The sequence below is a fragment of the Microtus oregoni genome, unplaced genomic scaffold (genome assembly GCF_018167655.1).
Source record: "Microtus oregoni isolate MIOR12 unplaced genomic scaffold, Mior012 000008F_ref0000371, whole genome shotgun sequence".
In the NCBI taxonomy this organism is placed as follows: Eukaryota; Metazoa; Chordata; class Mammalia; order Rodentia; family Cricetidae; genus Microtus; species Microtus oregoni.
Genome location: NW_024543067.1, coordinates 13240079 through 13260476, shown reverse-complemented (window position 1 = coordinate 13260476; position 20398 = coordinate 13240079). Strand labels below are relative to the sequence as shown.

Below are 20398 nucleotides of genomic sequence, written 5' to 3'. Positions count from 1 at the left end.
GAGCTCTTGCCTTTAAATATCAATCCAATGGTGATGGCTTGAGATTTACACCTCCAACGCTCTTCCTTCCCCCAACAACAGACTCTTACATTCAGTTGGCATTGTCCCACGGATTTCAAATGTTCACAACAGTATACAGACCTATTGCCTTCCAAGATCCTCTCCACTCCCAAGCATCCCTACATGAGCCAGCTTTTGCCCACCTTCTTATCTTCACTCTCTTCACCTGGCTCTAAACGATAAGATTTTTGTTCTGGTTTTTAGCACGTCAAGTTCACCCTCGCTCAGGAACTCCACCTCTGACGTTCCCTCTTCTGGGAATGTTCTTCCTTTGCTATTCTATCTCAAGTGTCCTCTCTTCGGAAAAGTCTCTCTGCTCAATACACTCAAGTGGCCTTCAGCCCTTCAGCAGCTCTCTCCAGCTCATTCTGAGTAGTATAACACATATTTTACCACCCATCTCCCCATAAGAATAGAATCTTCATGAGAGTAGTGAACCTTTCTATCTTGTTAACACCGAAAGCCAGAATATTTTTAAAGAGTTTCTGGAATACATAAAAAAAATGCCCGATTAATATTTGTGTCGAACAGGGAGCTCAGGTGTGACTTGGTAGTAGAGTGTTTGTTTGACCTGGAGAAGTAGGGCCATGTGTTCAATTCCCAGCACAGAACAAAAGATTACGCTAGATAAAGTTTGGGAGGATGCATAGCCGTTTATAGTGCAAGTGGTATAAGAGGTAAATCATGACTTTGTATTGACTTTTCTGCCAAGAAGTGTTTTAGTCTTTATTTGAAGTAAAGTACATCTTAATTACAAGTAATGATTGGTAAAGATTGTGTTCTCAAAATAAGCTCTGGCTACCTGGAAGATGAGGTACTGAGAAGTGTTCTTTTTTGATGTTTGTAGTGACATTTCATTTGTATTTTAATAGATAAAGCTTGCCTGAAGAGCAGAAAATTAAAACAGCCAGCCACTGACTCTTACCTCAACCTCTGTCTGAAAATGGTGATCCTGCCTCCAGGAAAGCTCAGATTGAGACTGACACTGAGAGCTGTGGCTGCTGGGATTGAAGGTATGTTTCATTGCTGCCTGGTCTGTAAGGCCGGCCAGGGTGGCTGTTTTACTTTTCTGATCTGTAGACAAGCTTTAGTTATTAAAATCCAAATGAAATGCCACTAGAGATGACGGCAGGTAAGTAACACGTCCTAGTCCACACAAAACACCTGTGGGTTTGTAAAAACACCAAGCAAATAAACAAGAAAATTGTCACACCCAGTTCTCATTCTTTTGGACTGGTATATTCCTGGAAAATTATCTAAATTAATTTCCCCGCAAGGGAACAACATAAACAACCACTATCATGAGGAAAAGCTTCTGCTTGTTTCAGTTTCCATCACACTCGGTGTCTTCAACAGATGTGCACATCTGTAGTGTGCTTATGTCTGCCTTTTTCCACATGCAGAAGCATGATATTAGCCGTGTCTCTGGGCCTGAATGTTATGTCAGCACACGAGGGACAGACCTCCAGCTTATCGAGTATTGCAGCGCTCTGCTTGTTTTGGAGCCTCTTCTGATACTGTGGACTTAGTTCAAGGCCCGGTGATACTATTTTTTCTGTTTTCTAGTAGGAGGACAAATAGTCAGTTATTTGCTTTGGTCACCGAAGTTCAAGCTATTGGATCATGGTCCTATGCATATAAAAAGTCTAGGTTGAGCCTCTGCTCAGGGGCAGTCTTACCTGGCTAAGCACAGACTCTCCCCTTGGGACTTTTTCCTGCTTTGCAAAATGATGACCATCTCTTTGATTTGGGGGCTTGCTGTGGTGTGCGGCATATGGGTTATCTTTGGCATAAGGAGAAGGTATGGAAAGGATTTTTCTTTAATTTTCTTTTTAGCTTATTTCTAGCATTCTTTACCTTTACTGTTACACAGTTTTTAAAAATAATACTAGTTCATTAGTATCTTTTATTTCAAAATTAAGGCCTGATTTCTTTGGCTAACCCTGAAAAGATGTAGACAGTTTCCTTTTGAATATTCGTATACATCGATGGTGATGCAGATCTTGTTAGACATAACTAAAAAAACATATAAATGCATGTTTGTGTGTGCATGGGCGGAGCAAACCTGAGCCGGGAAGGGTGCATTGGCAAGGGTGAAATCTGGAAGCTTCTTTCTATCACACGGACTGAATAGCTGCACTTGCTGAGCAGGTGTGCATTTGGACTTTCTGTTACATCAGCATTAAAATACAGGAATACCCCTGGCACATCTTCAGCGAAGTAGACTGCTGTCTGCTCTCTTACTTTTAAAAACTTCTTTGCCCTTTGAGCTGTTTTAATTCATGCCTGATAGTTTCCAGTTTTAATTAAGCAGCTTATCTTAAGGCTAAGACAGGAAAAATCAATTTAGTTATCCTAACAAAAAACAACTAGCTTTTGTTGGAAAATAATTAAGTTTTTAGTATCTAATAAAACACTTTTAAGAGAGCTGGGCGGTGGTGGTGCACGCCTTTAATCCCAGCACTTGGGAGGCAGAGGCAAGAGGATCTCTGTGAGTTCAAGGCCAGCACGGTCTACCAGAGCTAGTTCCAGGACAGGCTCCAAAGCTTCAGAAAAACCCTGTCTCGAAAAATCAAACCAAACTAAACCAAAATAAAATATTTAAGAGAGCTAAAGATTAGTGAATTATAACTGATGATCTACCAATGCTTATCCCTCCCAACTTGATTTTTATAATAATCTAATTTTTCAAATGGAATTCCTGATCTCTTCAAATATCATCACAGAATGATAATCTCCTTCTTTTCACAATTGGGAATCAAATGGAAGGTTCCATGTGTGCTAGGCAAGAGCTCTACCACTGAGCCGCACCTCCAGACACCAGAATGCCAGCATTTTTAAACTATGAAGATTTTAAAAACTTCAGCCCTGTAGCCTTTTCTGTTATCTGGGGTTTCACATCTTTAACAAACAGGAAAAAAATGAAACATTTTAGACATTTGGGCAAATGATTCATTGAGCAGGTCTAAGCACTAGATGGTAGCTTCATTTTTACAGTGAGATCAAGAATCTTGTTGGCTTTGTGGACACTTTTGGCTCTGTGTTGGGAAAAGCAGTCAGACATAGACATAGTAAACCATCTAAGGAGGACTTGATGAGTGGACGTATGTATGTGTGGTGGTAGACAGACCGAGAGATGGGCTGGCAGATGGATTGATGGGTAGGCAGCTTTGATAATCACCTTCACCAATATCTTAGTAGGCTAAAAAGCCCATTGTTTTAGTAAAAGAGGTATCTGCAAACTGTAGTTACAAAGCTTGAAATTATTGGTAAAAACCAGTAAAAACCTGGTTTTCATAAAAATGTTAACCATGTCATTTTTCAAACCTCTCAAATCTGCCTTACAGGAAAGCAGGTGAACCTCCTCTGGAGAACGGGTTGATCCCGTACCTGGGCTGTGCTCTGAAATTTGGGTCCAATCCTCTCGAGTTCCTGAGAGCAAATCAAAGGAAGCACGGCCATGTTTTTACCTGCAAACTAATGGGGAGATACGTCCACTTTGTCACCAACTCCTCGTCATACCCCAAGGTGTTAAGTCATGGAAAATATTTTGATTGGAAAAAATTCCATTACACGACTTCTGCGAAGGTAACTAGTTTATACAGATTCTCTTTGTTTCCTAACCTGCTAATGTATTTGTTTATTTAGTTATTCTGATGTTATAGATTGTAGGACAGAGGGAACATACAATCAGGAAGTCTCAGTACTAAGTATTAAAAATTCAAGGTAGATGTAAATTTGTCATTAATGATGACATATACAAATTGATCACTTTGTAAGCACTTTGTGAGCCAGATGACACTGCATATGAATAAGGAAGGTACAGACTGCTAAGATCAATTTGTCTATACAACACGCAGAATAGAGTGCTGGCAAACTTAACATTCATCATGCCTATTACCACATCCATGCCCACAAATGCTGCGATCATTAAGAAGCATCATTTAGATATTATCAAGAATCTCTGTTCTAGAGAAAGCAACACTACTGAATTTTTGAAATAAAATATTAGACATATCTGTCATTAAGTAAATTAAATGCATTTACAGAGACTAAAAAGGTAAAGATAAAATGAGTATCACATTAGTTTGACATCAAAGTTGGTGGGACAGTCTAGAGAACGTCCCTGAAAAGCTGGGGTCTAAACTCCCCCCTAAAGAAAGAGTATGTCCTGGCCTGCCTTTCGATGTGCTGTGAAATAATCTATGGGAAACCCAGGCGGAGGGGTATGAACACCTTCAATCTGTCTTTCAGTCGTCTCCTATCCCTGGCAAGCTCAGGTTCAGCCCCTCTTCCTTTCATGGCTTTTCTTTTCTGCCAGGCATTTGGACACAGAAGCATTGACCCAAGTGATGGAAATACCACGGAAAACATAAACAACACTTTTGCCAAAACCCTCCAGGGAGACGCTTTGCACTCACTCTCTGAAGTCATGATGCAAAACCTCCAATTGATCTTGAGGCCTCCTGGCCTTCCTAAATCAGAGAGTTCTGTCTGGGTCACCGAAGGGATGTATGCCTTCTGCTACCGAGTGATGTTTGAAGCCGGATATCTAACTCTGTTTGGCAGAGATACTTCAAAGCCAGACGCACAAAAAGCTCTTATTCTCAACAACCTTGACAACTTCAAGCAATTTGACCAAGTTTTTCCCGCGCTGGTGGCAGGCCTCCCTATTCGCTTGTTCAGGATGGCACATAAGGCCCGGGAAAAACTGGCTGAGGGCTTGAAGCATAAGAACCTCTCTAAGAGGGAACAGGTCTCTGAACTGATCAGTCTGCGCATGTTTCTCAATGACACTCTCTCCACCTTTGACGACGCAGAAAAGGCCAAGACGCACCTCGCTATCCTCTGGGCATCTCAAGCAAACACCATTCCTGCAACCTTCTGGAGCCTGTTTCAGATGATCAGGTGACTAGCAATTTAAGTGTTTTCATTACTCAAAGGGACGTTAATTACAATTTTAACTAAGAGCCCCCAAAGACTAGCGGAGCTTTCTTTGCTATCGGTCAGGAGTGTGATACTCAGTGCTCCTGTTAACATGTGCGTAACAGAAGCAGCATTTTGTAGGAATACAGTCCCACGGAAAAAGATGTCCCAGAAGCCACAGAACTTGGATGGCTGGCACTTGTCAATACAGGCCCCCTGGTCCAGTCTTGCTCTTAATCTCATAGTGTTCATCTTAATGTCAAATTAAATCCATGACTGCAATCTTCATCGTGATAAAAGCATTTTAAATGATGACAGGCTTGCAGACGTGATGAGGGCAGAGATTATGCCTTACTAATTTTGAACATCCCTATTTTCACATCAATTTCAAATCATCTGTGAACTGCGGCCATATTTTAAGTTAAACGACTACTGTTGACCCAGCATTCCCCAGGCTCAGTTTATTGTAATCAGGTGAAGGAGATTTCAAACGGCCTCCAGCAAACTTCCACGTATTGAATGGAAGTATCCTTTATCAGCTCAAAGATAACAACATAAATGGCAAAACATTAATGTTCTGAAGCCATTTTAAGAGCAATTTGAAATTCTACTTGGCAGCTAATTGTAATTGTATGTTAGATGCAATATTTCTTCTGAATTACTATAGTCATCGCATGAATGTCTCGCCCTTACTAGAGCCACTGATTTATAGAGAGCTCACCAAAGCTTTGCGTTTACATAGCAACGCCCCTTTAATGCCCCTTCCTGAGTCCCAGGGCATGAATCTGTTCAGAATCCAGTACAAGTAAAGGGCAATGCCCCTTTGCTTACTCATGAAAAGAAAAGGAGTTCTTACCTCCTTGCTGATCTCTGAATGATTTCCATACGTCTCTTTTCACAGGAGTCCTGACGCACTGAAAGCAGCCTCTGAAGAAGTGAACGGAGCATTGCAGAGCGCTGGCCAAAAGCCCAGCTGTGAACGGAATGCTATTTATTTGGATCAAATGCAGCTGAACGACCTGCCGGTCCTAGGTGTGCTTCCCACCCTACCCCTCATTCACGTGTCACCGGTGACAGTGCTCACCACACACTGTATTATGTTCTCAATACTACGCCAAGTATCTTACAACCCCACAACTGTCTGCTAACTAGGGAATTTGCACTTTTATCTAACAAGTGAGGAATTGAGACCCATAGGGTGGGATGACAACTGGATCACAGACAGTGGCAACACGGGCATGGGACTTGTGATACTCAGCTGCTCCACGTCCTTTTGCCTCCTTGTAGGTCCCCCAAAACCATAAAGTCGGGGTTTTTAAGAAAGTATGGAACTAAATGTAAAAAAGTTACCATCAAGAAAGCATGATTGGCTCGTGGGATGGGGCCGAGGCTTTTCTTTCCCCGTCTCTGTATTTTCTAGAATACAGAAGTGCCGCGTGTTTATAAGAAAACAACTTCTTTTTAAGTCCTCTTCTGTAAAGGACAGAAGCCTGTGTGTACTTGGAGGGCAATTTAGCTTCTCTGAAGCGAAAGAGCTTAGATCCAGCACTGCCTGGCTTGCGGGGGGGGGGGGGGGGCGGTTGTCACTTTGCTTTGGACACCTCCCTTCTCTCACTCGTAAAGAAAAGGCTAAGCATGTGTGGTTGCAGACACAATTGTGGCGTGAAGCCTGGGAGCAAGGCAGCTGGCAGCTGGAGGCGGAAAGGCACAGGGAAACTCTCTGAGACTTCAGCAGCTCTGAGGTCTATTCCGTTTTTGCACTCCTTTACCTAGAAGCAGGGTGCCATTGCACACCACCCGATAATGTATGGGATCTCCTAAGCACGGAGTGGTAGACTCATGAAATGCTTGGAAAGGCATTTCTCTATCAAGATGTTTCATTCCCAAGAGGGTCAACAATAATTCACATAAAATTGATTACTAGTTTTTTCAACTTTATTAGCTGCTTAGGGTCCTACAGAAATAAGATTAGCGTTCTATAAAATGAGAGATGTTTATCTAGTTCCCATTGATGGTGAGGAACATTGTATTGTATCAAAAGACTATTAACTTGGATCAATGGTTCTTAACCTTTCTAATGTTGCAACTCTTTAGTCCAGTTCCTCATGTTGTGGTGACCCCCCAATCATAAAATTATTTTCATTGCTACTTCATAACTGTAATTTTGCTATTGTTATGAATAATAATGTAAATATCTGTGTTTTCTGATCGTCGTAGGTGACCCCTGTGAAAGGGTCATTCAACAACCCCCCAAATGGGTCATGACCCACAGGGTGAGAACCAATGGCTTCGATGCTTAGATTGAAAATATATTTCAGAACAGCTGAGTCACGAAGAACAGCGCAGTGGCAACAGAAGCAGCTTAGGAAGCTTTCACTTGTTAGCCTGCATTTGTTCATTTTGTATATAGATCGGCAGAAGGGTTTCAGACTTCATGTTATGTAGCCTTTAAATGCATAAATCCAGGGCTGGAGAGATGGCCCAGTGGTTAAGAACACTTGCTGCCTTTTCAGAAGGTTTGACTCACAGCACCCACATGGTGACTCACAACCATCCTAAGTCCAGTTCCAAAGGATCTGATGCCTTCTTCTAACCTCTGTAGACATCAGGCATCTGCACGTTGCACACACACGTACTTGCGGCAAAACACCCATCAACGTAAAAATAGATTAACTTGGAAATATTTTTAATATGTAAATTCTTCTCTCCCTCCCTGTCATTTTCCCTGTTCCACCCTCTTCCCTTCCCTCCTCTTTTGCTCTTTTATTTGACAATATGTAGATAGCATCATCAAAGAGGCGCTGAGACTGTCTAGTGCGTCCTTGAATATCCGGACTGCTAAGGAGGATTTCACTCTACACCTAGAAGACGGTTCCTATAGCATCCGAAAAGATGACATCATAGCTCTTTACCCACAGCTAATGCATTTGGATCCTGAAATCTATCCAGATCCTCTGGTAAGTTTCTATATTGAGATGACAGCCACCCAGGTCTGAATGAGGAATGGATTTGCAATTCCAGCTTTGATTTGCTCATTGAAGCCATAGGGATTGTCCCCTTTATTATAGCAAAGACTCATTTGTTTTGGAAACTTTGGGGAGAGAAAGAGTTTTGAACTTTTAGTCTGAAGAGTTTTCATGCTTACTGCTACATTATGTTTTTAGCCATAGCAAAACTACCACCTTTCTTTTTCCTTAAAAAGGACCCTCTCCAAAATCCACACTGATGGAGGGTAATGCATTTGACTTGATTCTTTTATCTTTTTCGAATCCTTTGCTTCTTTTGCCTAACTAAAGAATGAGTGCCCAGGCAGAACAGAAGGGATCTAGAGCTTCTGAGCCACCAACTCTTGATAAGGTCTTTCCAGGATTACCTGATCAGGGCTGGGTGTGTGTTAACTCACAGAGGACAGAGTTATTAGAAGAAAATTACTCTTTAGCCAAGAATGAGACAAATTTCTATCAAAATAGCTCATTGGCTTCTTGTGTACTTATTGTAGACTTTTAAATATGACCGATACCTTGACGAGAACGGGAAGGCAAAGACCTCCTTCTACAGCAATGGGAACAAACTGAAGTGTTTCTACATGCCATTTGGATCTGGAGCTACAATATGCCCTGGAAGACTATTTGCTGTCCAAGAGATCAAGCAATTTTTGATTCTGATGCTTTCATGCTTTGAACTGGAACTTGTAGAGAGTCCTGTCCAGTGTCCCCCTCTCGATCAGTCCAGGGCAGGCTTGGGAATTCTGCCACCATTACATGATATTGAGTTTAAATACAAACTGAAACATTTGTGACCTGTGGTTGGAAGAAGAGGACCCTGGATGATGTTACTGGACTGTAGAGAGTCTCACTAAACAAGCCCTTGGGACAAATACTCACCGATGCTTCCCAGGGACTGACTGTATCTGTGAAAAGAACTGGTACTCAGGGTACCATTCTCTGTTCTTGCTGCCTGGTTTCTGAGTGCTCAGATAGCTGAGGCCTGAGTTTCATCACTCTCAGAAGCAATGTCTTTTGTTTTTATTTTCAAAATGAAGATATTACAATTAGCAGGATTTTTCCTAAGGAAATTGCATATTTAATAATTTCATAAAATATATTTTTATGAAAACTATTGATTAATTATGAAAAGGCTTCAAATTCACGTTTTAGTGAAATTGTTATTTTTCACGAGTAGGTTCTTCAGGTGTGAGCACATATTATAAAAAGGTTTTAAGGGATCACAGCATACTTTGCTTAAAGAAAAAAAAAGATTATCTAGCCTTTTCTTTTTTTTTTAAATTTATTTATTTATTAAGGATTTCTGCCTCGTCCCCGCAACCGCTTCCCATTTCCCTCCCCCTCCCCCGATCAAGTCCCCCTCCCTCATCTGCTCGAAGAGCAATCAGTGTTCCCTGACCTGTGGGAAGCCCAAGGACTGCCCACCTCTATCCAGGTCTCGTAAGGTGAGCATCCAAACTGCCTAGGCTCCCACACAGCCAGTACATGCAGTAGGATCAAAAACCCACTGCAATTGTTCTTGAATTCTCAGTATTCCTCATTGTCCGCTATGTTCAGCTAGCCTTTTCTATGCCTAACGGTGAGAGCTTGGACAGCAATGCTACCGTCCTGGAAACACTGTGGGAAGTATAACACTTTCCTGTTATGTTTCAAGAGGTTGTTGCTGGAAATCCTCATTCTGGTTTTTCAACTGCCTATCTCTCTTCTATTTTCATCATTTACATCAATGAGAAGAGCGATTCTCAGAGATTAAAAAGCACTTCCCCAGCATCCACCGCTGATTCCTTTATATTTCCTCAGAACCTCACCTCTGTCACCCTTAAGCCTTTCCAGCACTGGAGAGGCAGAGGAGGCAGAGGCAGACAGATTTCTGGGAGTTTGAGATCAGCCTGGTTCACAGAGTGAGTTCCAGGTAAGCCAGGGCTACAGAATGATACCTTGTCTCACTAAAAAAATAAATAAATAATATAATTAATAAAGTCAATTTTATGTTATAATTGATTAAGAATTAATGTAAAAGAGAAATTTAAAATCAACTCTAAGGAAATGACCATTCAAAATGGTCTATTTTAGCTATTTAACTAAAATGTGCAAATTGATATTATATGCTCTTTTAAAATGTCATGTTTTATCTCTAAATGCCTTCTAGATGAAGAACAACAATAGTGTTTAAATACCCAGTGCAATAACGCATTGTAATGTTCTTTAAGAGTATTATTAGCTGTGCCATTTTTACTGACATACATACATATATTTATATACAAATTATATTTATCTTTTTTCTTGTACTATAACTGTAAGAAAATATTGTAACATCTAGTAATTTAAAAACTACCCACCTTTCAGAATTGTACATATGTTTTTGTTTTAAACTTTGCAAGAGAAAGTTTAAATTATTCATCTACTGATAAGTTAAAATAATTTTATCTGGTTTATTTAAAATATTCATAATTTCAAGAAACCCAAAATTTTCAAAGTAATCATTTACTTAAAAGTCTCCCCAGGATTACAGAAAATCCAATGAAATGTTTTTGTGTGGGGGACTGAGCCGTGGTCCAGTGGATGCTCAGCAGGTGCTCCAATAGTGAGCTGCATCTGTAAGACTCCGAGAACTTTTAAAATCTTATCACTAAACATTAGCTTGGAGCTATTACCTAGGCAGGATATTTTCCTTTCCTTTACATTTGACAGAGTCCAACAGCGAGGCCGCTGGCTGGAGCTCTCCGCATAGCTTGAGCAGGCTTAGGTCTCACTCAACTCTTGCCTTTCCCTTTCTAGGAAGTTATTTTCCATATCAAGAAAATTAAATTCTTTAGGTGAGGCATAGGAATAACAAAATTCTGTTATATACTAATCTACATTAAATTGAATTTCTAATGTGTTTTTCAAGTAACTTTGATGAGTCCTTGAATTGAATGCACCTTTATACCTTTCCATGGCTTTTCAAGAGAGTGTTTTTCGTGCACAAAATGATGGGTGTCATAGTGATGTCTTGGTTCCAGGTCTTTAGTCCTGTGCAGTGACGGCTGACAATTGGTAGCCGATGAACCAAAGGTACTCTTCCTGCTTTTGTGTGGCCTAAGTGTTAAGAATGTTTTTACATTTTAAATGCTTAGAAGAAAAGCAAAAGACCATTTTGTGTCATATATGAAGTATGTAAAATGCAGACTGGCACACCAATGAGTAAAGTTTTATTGGGATATCATATGCCTACTTCTTTGCATTATGTGTGATTCCTTTCTTGGTGTGTGCATGTGTGTGTGTGTGTATGTGTGGAGGCATGCGTGTGGTGAAGGCATGTACACATATGTGTGCAAGTGTGTGACCGCCAGAGATGGATGTTGAGTGTTTTTCTTGTTGCTCCCCACCTTATATGAGGCAGAGTTCCTCCCTTGAACCAGAGTTCAATGTGTAGGTTAGCATAATTAGCCAACTACCCCAGAGCCCATCTCTGCCTCCTGAGCACTGAGCACCTGATTTGCCGGTGGTAACCACACCCTCTTGGCATTTACATGGGTGCCAGTTTGTCTGTTGGTGCTTTGCCTACTGGTCTAGTGTCTATAGCTTCTTTTTTTTAATTTTTATTTATTTATTATATTATCTGTATAGCATTCCTTCCACATGTGCCTGCAAACCAGAATAGGGTGCCAGGTCTCATTACAGATGGCTGTAAGCCACCATGTGGTTGCTGGGAATTGAACTCAGGACCTCTGGAAGAGCAGTCAGTGCTCTTAACCTCTGAGCCATCTCATAGCTTCTTGGTGTGAAGCTGAAAAGCCAGGAAGCTGCAGCAGAGACAAGAAGGACAGAGAACTTGGCACTTCAAAAATCAGTTTCTTCATAGAAAAAAAAACAAACAAAAACAACAACAAAACAAGATAAACATCGAAAAAAAAAGAACAAAGACAAAAACCCCCAAGTATTTACCAGCTCTAACTGTATAACAAACCCCTATCTGCTAATTTTAATTTATTAACTTAAAAATGTGCCAGTGTTGGGAAAAATTTAAAGAACATGAGGGAACTCATTTAAAAAACTGTGGATACAGTTTATATCCTAATTTAAGAACTAAACTACACTATTCAATTTAGAGAAAAATTTTTATTTGACAAAGGTATCTACATTAAAAATAATTCTATAATTGAATATGTATGTGTTAAAATATCATAATAAATCCTATTTTATACCAACTAAATATAATTAATAATGATATTATGATAGCCTAATATAAGGCAAAATGGGCAAGAGAAAAAGCAACGTGAAGCTTTCTGAGGTCTCCTGGGATCCAGTGTAGATTCCACCTGTGTACATGACATGTGACATCTCAGTCTCCACACTGAGGCTCAGGTTCCTGTCCCCTCTATGTTTCAACGAGAGAAGGAGACTTTGGGAAGAAAAGTCATTGGTCCTCTGTCCCAGTGTAATGTACAAATGGCAGAGCTGTGGGAGTTAGAACCCAGCTTGCTCTGCTTCAGAGTCAAGATCTGCAGGAGGCCCAGATGGCAGACTGTCTTAATTCCTATCAGTGAAAAGATAAGCCACAATAAGCACAGTCTCTGAGGCCTTTCTTGTCCCCAGGTCTCCACTGGCAGGGAACATCACTCAGTCAGAGAGTATGGGCCCTCCAGCCTAGACTTAGCTGGTCAAAGGGGCCAGGGAGACTGTGAGGGCTCTGAGAACCAAGACAGGCTTCCACAAATCAACTTTGTCTTATCCTCACCTCACCTCAGACAATAAGGTGTCTCTTCGACCACTCACAGAACAGCATGAGTGGATTCTTGTGCCGTCTTGTGATGCTCTTGGGGTTGTGGTTATACGTCTTGAAGGCAGGAAAATTGAAGCTCTAGCTTTGGTCTCAGCAATGGATGGCATTTGTAATGGAGCTTCCCTCCAGAGCTTTCTCCATCCATACGAATTGTTAGCGATTCCTTCCCACTCTATCGTGAGACGGCAGCAGGGCAACTTTTGAGACCTTTTCAGCCATCCACAGTCATGTAGTTCAGATCTCACCTTAGTTAGAAGCTGCTGTTCAGTGAACAGAAAAGTGATTTTGCTTAAAAATTTTCATAGTGCAAAAATAGGGCATGTGGGGCTCTCAGAACCACGTAGTAGCCCATGACATGGTATTTGCACTGATCTAACTGTGCATTGCCCATTATGTGCCTGCCCTGAAATCTATGGAAAAAATCAAATAATTAGAAACAAATAGTGCCTAGAATTTTTCCATTATTGCACTTACATAAAAGCTTTTGCCTTTGGTGTAGGGTATCAGATTCAGGGCCTCACTTACAATAAACAAGCGCTTTATCACTGGGGTCCACTACCAGTCCCAAATGCTCATTTTTGCTGTAGTAAGGAAGAAGACACAGTCTACGGTGTCAACTTCATTTCAAAGAGCCTTTTCTCATTCAGTGCTATCTAGTAAGCAGTAGTAAACTGATTAAAACGTGGCCTGGACAACAGTTATCGTAGATCAAGCAAGTGGCCTTTAGACTCAAGCACACTTTTGTGAATTTGATAGAGAAAATTAACTTTGGGAAAAAGTTAAGAGAACACAATGAGCCTCCACCTGGATCTAGTTTGACACTAATCGTTTGTGTTTCTTTTTCTTTTTTCTTTCGGTCATGCTTTTTTTTTTTCCCACTCAGATGGTTTGAAAAGTGATGAGGGTGAGGTTTTCTTTGATGATTTTTGTGATTTCAAGTTCCCAATTTGTCATTCTGAGTCTGGCTTCTTGGATCATTTGGAGCAATCAGTGGTGTGGAGCTCTCAAGGATGTTGGTGGGTTTGACTATTTCCCACCTACATCAACATGATGTTGAAGCACAGCCCTCTGCTCCTCTGCCAAGAGAAGCAGTGAAATTCATTTAATTCAGATGGATTGGAACATTGTCTTACCAGCTTGAAACAAATAGTGGATGGGGAGTGTGTGTGTGTGTGTGTGTGTGTGTGTGTGTGTGTGTGCACATGTATATGTTTTGTATGCTTATATAACAGAAAGAATGGGCAATATTCTGTTGAACAATTTTGAGAAATGCTGTGGGATAATGCTCTTGTGCACTGTAAAAATTTGTCACTCATATGGTTCAATAAGACACTGATTGGCTAGTAGCCAGGAAGTATAGGTGTGGCTAGCAAACTAGGAGAATTCTGAGAAGAGGAAGGGCAGAGATGCAGTCACCAGCCAGACACGGATGAAGCAAGATGAGAATTCCTCACTGAGAAAAGGTACCAAGCATAGACATAGATAAGAATTATGGGTTAATTTAAGTTGTAAGAGCTAGTTAGTAATAAGTCTGAGTAATAGGTCAAACAGTTTATAATTAATATAAGCCTCTGTATGTTTATTTGGGACTGAACAGCTATGGGACTGGGCAGGACAGAAACTTCCGTCTACAGAGAAATAAATTTCTATCTCTAAATTTACAAGGTCTGTGACACAGTGTTTGGATGGTGCTTCAGGCATGGGAATTCAAGCCATGTTATCTGTCACTTACAGAAGTCAAAGAGCAGAGACAGCAAGTACATCTTAAACCCGACAGCAAACAGAGAAGACAAAAGACTGGTATCCTAGAGATTTGCTTTATGTCTTATGCAGCTAATGGATTATATGGGGGGAAGGAAGACTGTCAATCATTCTGGAGTTCAGTCCTGTGGTTGACCACTGGTCACGTGGTCAGCCACATTTTCAGGACTATGACATGTCTACTGTCATCTCTCAGTATCATCCCTTGTACTTGTATCTCATTTTGAGATGTTTGAGCTCAGGCACTTTCTGAATCACTAAATCATATTAGTTTCTGCTGGTATTAGACTTGTATTCATCAGGAACATTGAGTCAGAGAGGGGGGTTAACATAGAACAAATGGACCATTAACCATGTATGCATGTTCAACTAGTCAGGTAGTTGGTGCTGGCTCCTTTATGATACGGACTCCAAGCATGTCTTTATAGCATACAGATGGCAGTGTTCCTAGGCCATTCTCCTGTCTGTTATTGTTTAGAACCCTAATTATCAAAGCAATAAAATTAATCTTAGCTATTTTCTTAAAAATTAACAAAAAAGTAGAGAAATGTTCACTAGAAATTTTAAATTATATCTTGATTAGTTAATTGATTAATTACTACGCTGGAGTCAAACCTAAGGCCTTAACCATGCCGGGCAGGCACTCTATCACACAGCCTTATCACTAGCTCTGGTGTTCATCTTCTTCCTTGGGAAGAAGTGGGAAAATGGTTCCTTCTTCCTTCTTCGTGGGAAGATGGTTAGGGGAATGATCAGGATCACAGTGACATCACCCAGACCATGTATCCTCAGGCTGTCATAGTGTATGACAAAGGCCATTTGGGTGTTTCTAGGATAGAGGGCGAGTGTTTCTACCAGCTCTGTGGCCACCATGTGGAGTCAACTGTCTCTCTGGCTCTAAGTGCCTTTCCTTCTTCATGTTTTTGGACACATTGCCAAGAATGCTAGTTTCCCACCGAATATTAATCATAGCTCATTGCCCAGCCGAAAAAAGCTCCTATTCATATCAGACACACATGAGGAGTTTAAGCACTGAAGACCAGGCAGAATGAAGAAATGATTTGTGTGGAGGTGTTCTGTCCTGTTTTTCGCTGTCGTCCAAGCTCCATCAAGTACAGCATTGTTTGGTGGCGTTACTAGGAAACCGTTCGCTTCTTTCTATTTGATCTCCCGTCCTAGTAAAATATTGGGAAAGAGTTACACACAGAACTGAGCACACCGCTTGCAGGTGCCCACAGTGCCTACCTAGAAGGGTTTATTACTAACCGAAAGCTGGTAGGCACATGGAGGGCTCTGTACTGTGAGGAGACTGTTGGAGGCTTTGGAGGAAAGAGAAGAAGGCTAGAGCAGCATCGTTAGAAGAGGAGAGGTGGAGCCAAGGCCAGCAGGAGTTTGACAGTCCTTTCTCCAGTCAGCCCATTTGTCCTCTACTTTGTAGCAAGGGATTGTTCAAAGTCTTGGGGAGCCAAGCAGATTTTCTACTTATAATGAAGCTTTTGCTTAGTTAGGGGCAAAACCTAGTCACTGAACAGTTTTTTAGGGCTGAGAGATAGGTCTGGACTATCGCTAACCACATAGATCTCCTGTTATCAGAAATAGGCCAAGTCAGTTACTTACAGTAAAGATTATCACCAAGAAAAACAACGGGACCCTCTTCAGCTCAGTTCTTTATACAGCCCACCATGTGTTCTGAGGAGATTCTAAGGAGTACAGCGTTTGAGGCCAAGAATATATTCTAATAAATAAACTTTGTTACGAATGGGACCTACATTTCCAGACCAACAGGCAGAAGCCAATTTAGGCCTTTACATCAAGAGTGGGAAGCGCAGCCTGGCAGAAGCAGTGCTCAAGGGAAGATCACAGAGTCAGACCAGAAGCCAGGGAGCTACGGGGCCAGGCTCGCTCTTTTCCAACCTTTCTCACGGGAGCTAGCTGAGATGATCAGATGAATTAGTCCCGTGTCTCATCACAGTGACAGGATACTGACAGATTCCACCCCGCAGAGAGAGCTTCATTTTGGCTCCAGGTTTAGAGGGATGAAGTCCATACCGGAGGTAAAGCAGGTAGCTGGGACAGCTACAGTGTGGGGTCTCTGGGAGCGAGTGCTGGCAGTACCTACATGTGACAGGATGCCAGTCAGGAAGCAGTAGCTTGGACTGAAAGTAAAGCCACCCTATAACCTCAAAGCCTATTCACCAGTAGTACTTCAAGACCCCTCTTCAAGGCTTAACTGCTGCAGCCTACACCAGCACTGGAAAATTTGACCTCACCCATGAATAGCCCCAAGACAGGTGGGACATTATCAGGCTCAAAAGTAAACAAAACCCCTAAGCTAACCACCAGTGGGGGCAGAGGTAGCACAGGAACAAACAGGATGTTTAGCCGGAAACTGCAACAAGAAGTTTGGCCAGAAACTACAAGCGATCCTCAGTATGAACCCTTGGAGGAGGTGTAGACCTGTGGGCCCTACATGCACTTATTATGGTCTTAGTTAAGTTACTAAGTATATGTGAGAATAATTTTTAAATGCATGTATAAGAGTAGAGAAACTTAGCTCAGTACCAAGCAAGCTGGTGAGTGTGCCAGTGTTCACTTCTCTCTGCTCTTGACTGTGGATACAGCACAAGTGTTATGAGTTCCCAACATCATGACTTCCCTGTATGATAGGCCGTAACCAAGAATTTTGAGCTAAAATAAACGTTTTCTCCTCTAACTTGTCTTAAAAATATCTTAAGAAGGATTTGTTTTTTTTCTATATTTGTGTATGTGTGAGTGTGTTAACGTGTGGAGGTGCCCAGAGAAGCCAAAAAGAGAGCATTGGATATCCTGGAGTAGGAGCTTCAGATGATTGTGAACCACCAACATGGCGCTAAGAGTAGAACTTGGGTCCTCTTAAAGAGCAACAGATGCTCTTAATTGACCCATTTCTCCATCCCATTAAGATTCTTTCTTTCTTTTCCTTCCTTCCTTCCTTTCTTTCTTTCTCCTCCTCCTCTTCTTCTTCTTGTCAGGGTATTTTATCAAAGAACAGAAATGAAAGTAAAATATTGGCCTGCATTATAGGAGAAAATATTTACAAACCACATATTTGAGAAGAGATTATAACTCAATATTTATCAGAATTTACATGATTCAATCACAAAATTGTAATGGCGTAAACAAATGCAGACAGATTGTAAAAAAATATATATCTATAGCTTTAATGTAGAAATAGACTTACAGAACCACCGTTCCCACAGAGACCAGGAAAGCAGAAGCAACGGCTGGGAGCACTCTCGCCAAATTTATAGACAGACATTAGCCCAAGGTGAACACGCCCCCCAAGGGGCGGGACCTATCCTTACATCTCCCCTTTTTGTCTAAATAAGACAGAACCAAACCAAATACAACTATATACAATAACAACAAATAATAAATATAACAAACAATATTGAGAACAAAAGCTTTGCTAAACATTCTATCTCAAGGAGTCCAAATAATGTAGAGAGTAACTACAATTATATAATCTTCAACTCCGTCAAAGATCTGAGAAGGGAATAAACACTACTCAACAAACGAGATATATCCAAAATGTGCAACAATTGACAGAGACAACTGACTACCTGGGCAATCACCCAAAGTCTCATTTGCAATGTTGAGTCAACCAATTTTGGCTAAGGCCTAACATAACTGACATACCATTATTAAAGGCAAGGAACTTTTCAAAACTATCTTACCCTGTCTTGGCAGGATATGACAGTCCTGTTTTATCCATTGATGCACGCTCTGTATCTCTGTCAGTGGTTGAGGTATGGGCATTTCTTTGCCCAAAGGCCAGTTCTGCCAAATAGAAAGGCTCCAGATGGAGTGTCTTTGGTGCTCAACATTCTCTCGGGAATAGAGCGGTGTTGCCAGGAGCAATTGTGTCTCACTATCACGAAACTCTGAGTTAGATTAAAGGCCATTTTCTACAGCTCTTTGAAGAGGTCAAAGATTATCTATCTATACTGAGTATAATCTCTATATATCTAAAGAACCTGATTAATCTAATTATAAATGACAAACTTAGATGACTATTTATCTATATAATTCTCAATATCTATCTAACTTAAAGACTAAGACAATAAACAACTGTGTAACAAATGAGGATAATGACCTCCAAATATAAACACTGTACAAATATACATTGCAATATGGTAAATACATATCAATACACAAACATTATATAAGTTTCTTAATCAGAGGTAGAAATGTACACTGCAATATGGTAAATATATACAATATATATTTATCAATACAATATATGTCAATACATAAAAAATGTTTTAAACAGAGATAGAAACATGCATGCATACATAATCAATATAATTTAACTTTGTATCAATATACAAGAATCGATACCAATATATTTGTCTAAAAGCAGTAACTCACAATTATAAATCTATTATCCCATCATTCCCTCTTTTTTTTTTTTCAAAATGATCCCTCAGCTTATAAAATTCCTCCCCCAACCTCCCAACCCCTAAATGATGTCCCTAAACCCAGGGGTAAATTTTACTGGGAGAGGGGTCGTCGTCCTCTAGAATTACTTCCAGCTGTCATGGGGGCGACGTTCTTTCTAGGGGATCCTGTGAAAGTAAAATGATGGTTAAATTTCAAGATCAATGTCTTTTAAAATTGCAAATAGTCTCTGAGTATTTTGTGGAGGTCTGGCCAGAATGTTGTACAAGATGTGCACCATTTCAGCTAACCAAGTTGGGATCGTCTTGTGCAGCTGGTATCCAAAACAGGTCTTGTAGTAGCACTATCAGTATCATGACGTCATATCAACCAGGTAGAGTTGTTGTTGTGGGGCCCCATCTTCTTCCTGGAAACTTCAAATGTCACTTCAGGAAAACCTCATTGTTCATTGTGAAAAACTTAAACATTAATCATATAGACATACATATATATATTCAATGAAAGGCATGATAGATATATTCAATAAAAAGTATGATAGATATGGAGAAAAGCAAAGATGTTTTCTAAACTCATATTTCTTTCTGTCCCATATCATGGCTCTTGACATGAGACAGAAACTCCAGAAACTCTGGGTTTTTCTCTTACTAACAGGCTTGGAATTGGAGAGGGACTGAGCCAGAGTCCAACTTCAAAACCAGCTCTATATATTTATAAAGAAATGTTTAATAAGACATATATATATATATATAAATTAATACTTACAAAATGTGTCCATCCATCAGTAATTAAATATTCAGGGTCCCTCAATATCTTTGAAGATGAGTATTTTCCTGTGGAGACAAGAAAAGAACCCTGCCTCCAACCTATCTGTATTTCTTACCATCAATCAGTATGTTCGCCATCCTTATGAAAGAATTGTTATTTATCTTTTCCAAGTGGCTTCTCTTCTTCAAACCGAACCTTTATTAATTTTGATGGTATCCACAATTTTTCCTCATCTGTGGAGATAAGAGCAAAACCCCTTCCCCAGTGTAGCACATCTCCTGGCTTCCATTGTGAGGTCAGCACATCCTTGAAATAAACTGGTTGATTTAGTTCAGTAGACTTTTCCATTATCCAATGTCTTTCTGCAGCCGTTGTTCCCTTCTCATTAGCGTTGAGAAAATTCAAGGTTAACAAAGCATTATGTAACCTATTTCTGGGGGTGTTTTCCACCCCTTTCTGTTTGTTCAACATATCCTTTATAGTACGATTTGATCTTTCTATGACTGCTTGACCTGTAGGATTGTATGGTATACCTGTAACATGCTTGATATTGTAATAATCAAAAAACCGTTTCATTTTCCTAGAGACATAAGCAGGACCATTATCCGTCTTTATTTGTGTAGGTATACCCATGATAGCCATGACTTCTAATAAATGAGTGATTACTGAATCAGCT

The 20398-nt window shown here is 40.5% G+C and overlaps 1 protein-coding gene across 1 annotated transcript; it reads left to right on the top strand.

Moving 5' to 3' along the window:
- The first annotated feature begins 1787 nt into the window (after positions 1 to 1787).
- Positions 1788 to 9345, top strand: LOC121451936 (cytochrome P450 7A1). The gene is made up of 6 exons (XM_041657769.1): positions 1788 to 1861; positions 3408 to 3648; positions 4382 to 4968; positions 5888 to 6018; positions 7768 to 7943; positions 8486 to 9345. The coding sequence occupies exons 1-6, from the start codon at positions 1788 to 1790 to the stop codon at positions 8783 to 8785; spliced, it is 1509 nt and encodes a 502-aa protein (XP_041513703.1). The 3' UTR covers positions 8786 to 9345.
- The last annotated feature ends 11053 nt before the right edge of the window (positions 9346 to 20398 follow it).

What these genes read in the sequence shown, in the direction of transcription:
- LOC121451936 (XM_041657769.1), top strand. Translation starts at nt 1,788, where the DNA reads ATGATGACCATCTCTTTGATTTGGGGGCTTGCTGTGGTGTGCGGCATA. An exon ending in ATTACACGACTTCTGCGAAG is followed by an intron (nt 3,649 to 4,381) that starts GTAACTAGTTTA and finishes CTTTTCTGCCAG; the next exon opens with GCATTTGGACACAGAAGCAT. An exon ending in AAATCTATCCAGATCCTCTG is followed by an intron (nt 7,944 to 8,485) that starts GTAAGTTTCTAT and finishes TACTTATTGTAG; the next exon opens with ACTTTTAAATATGACCGATA.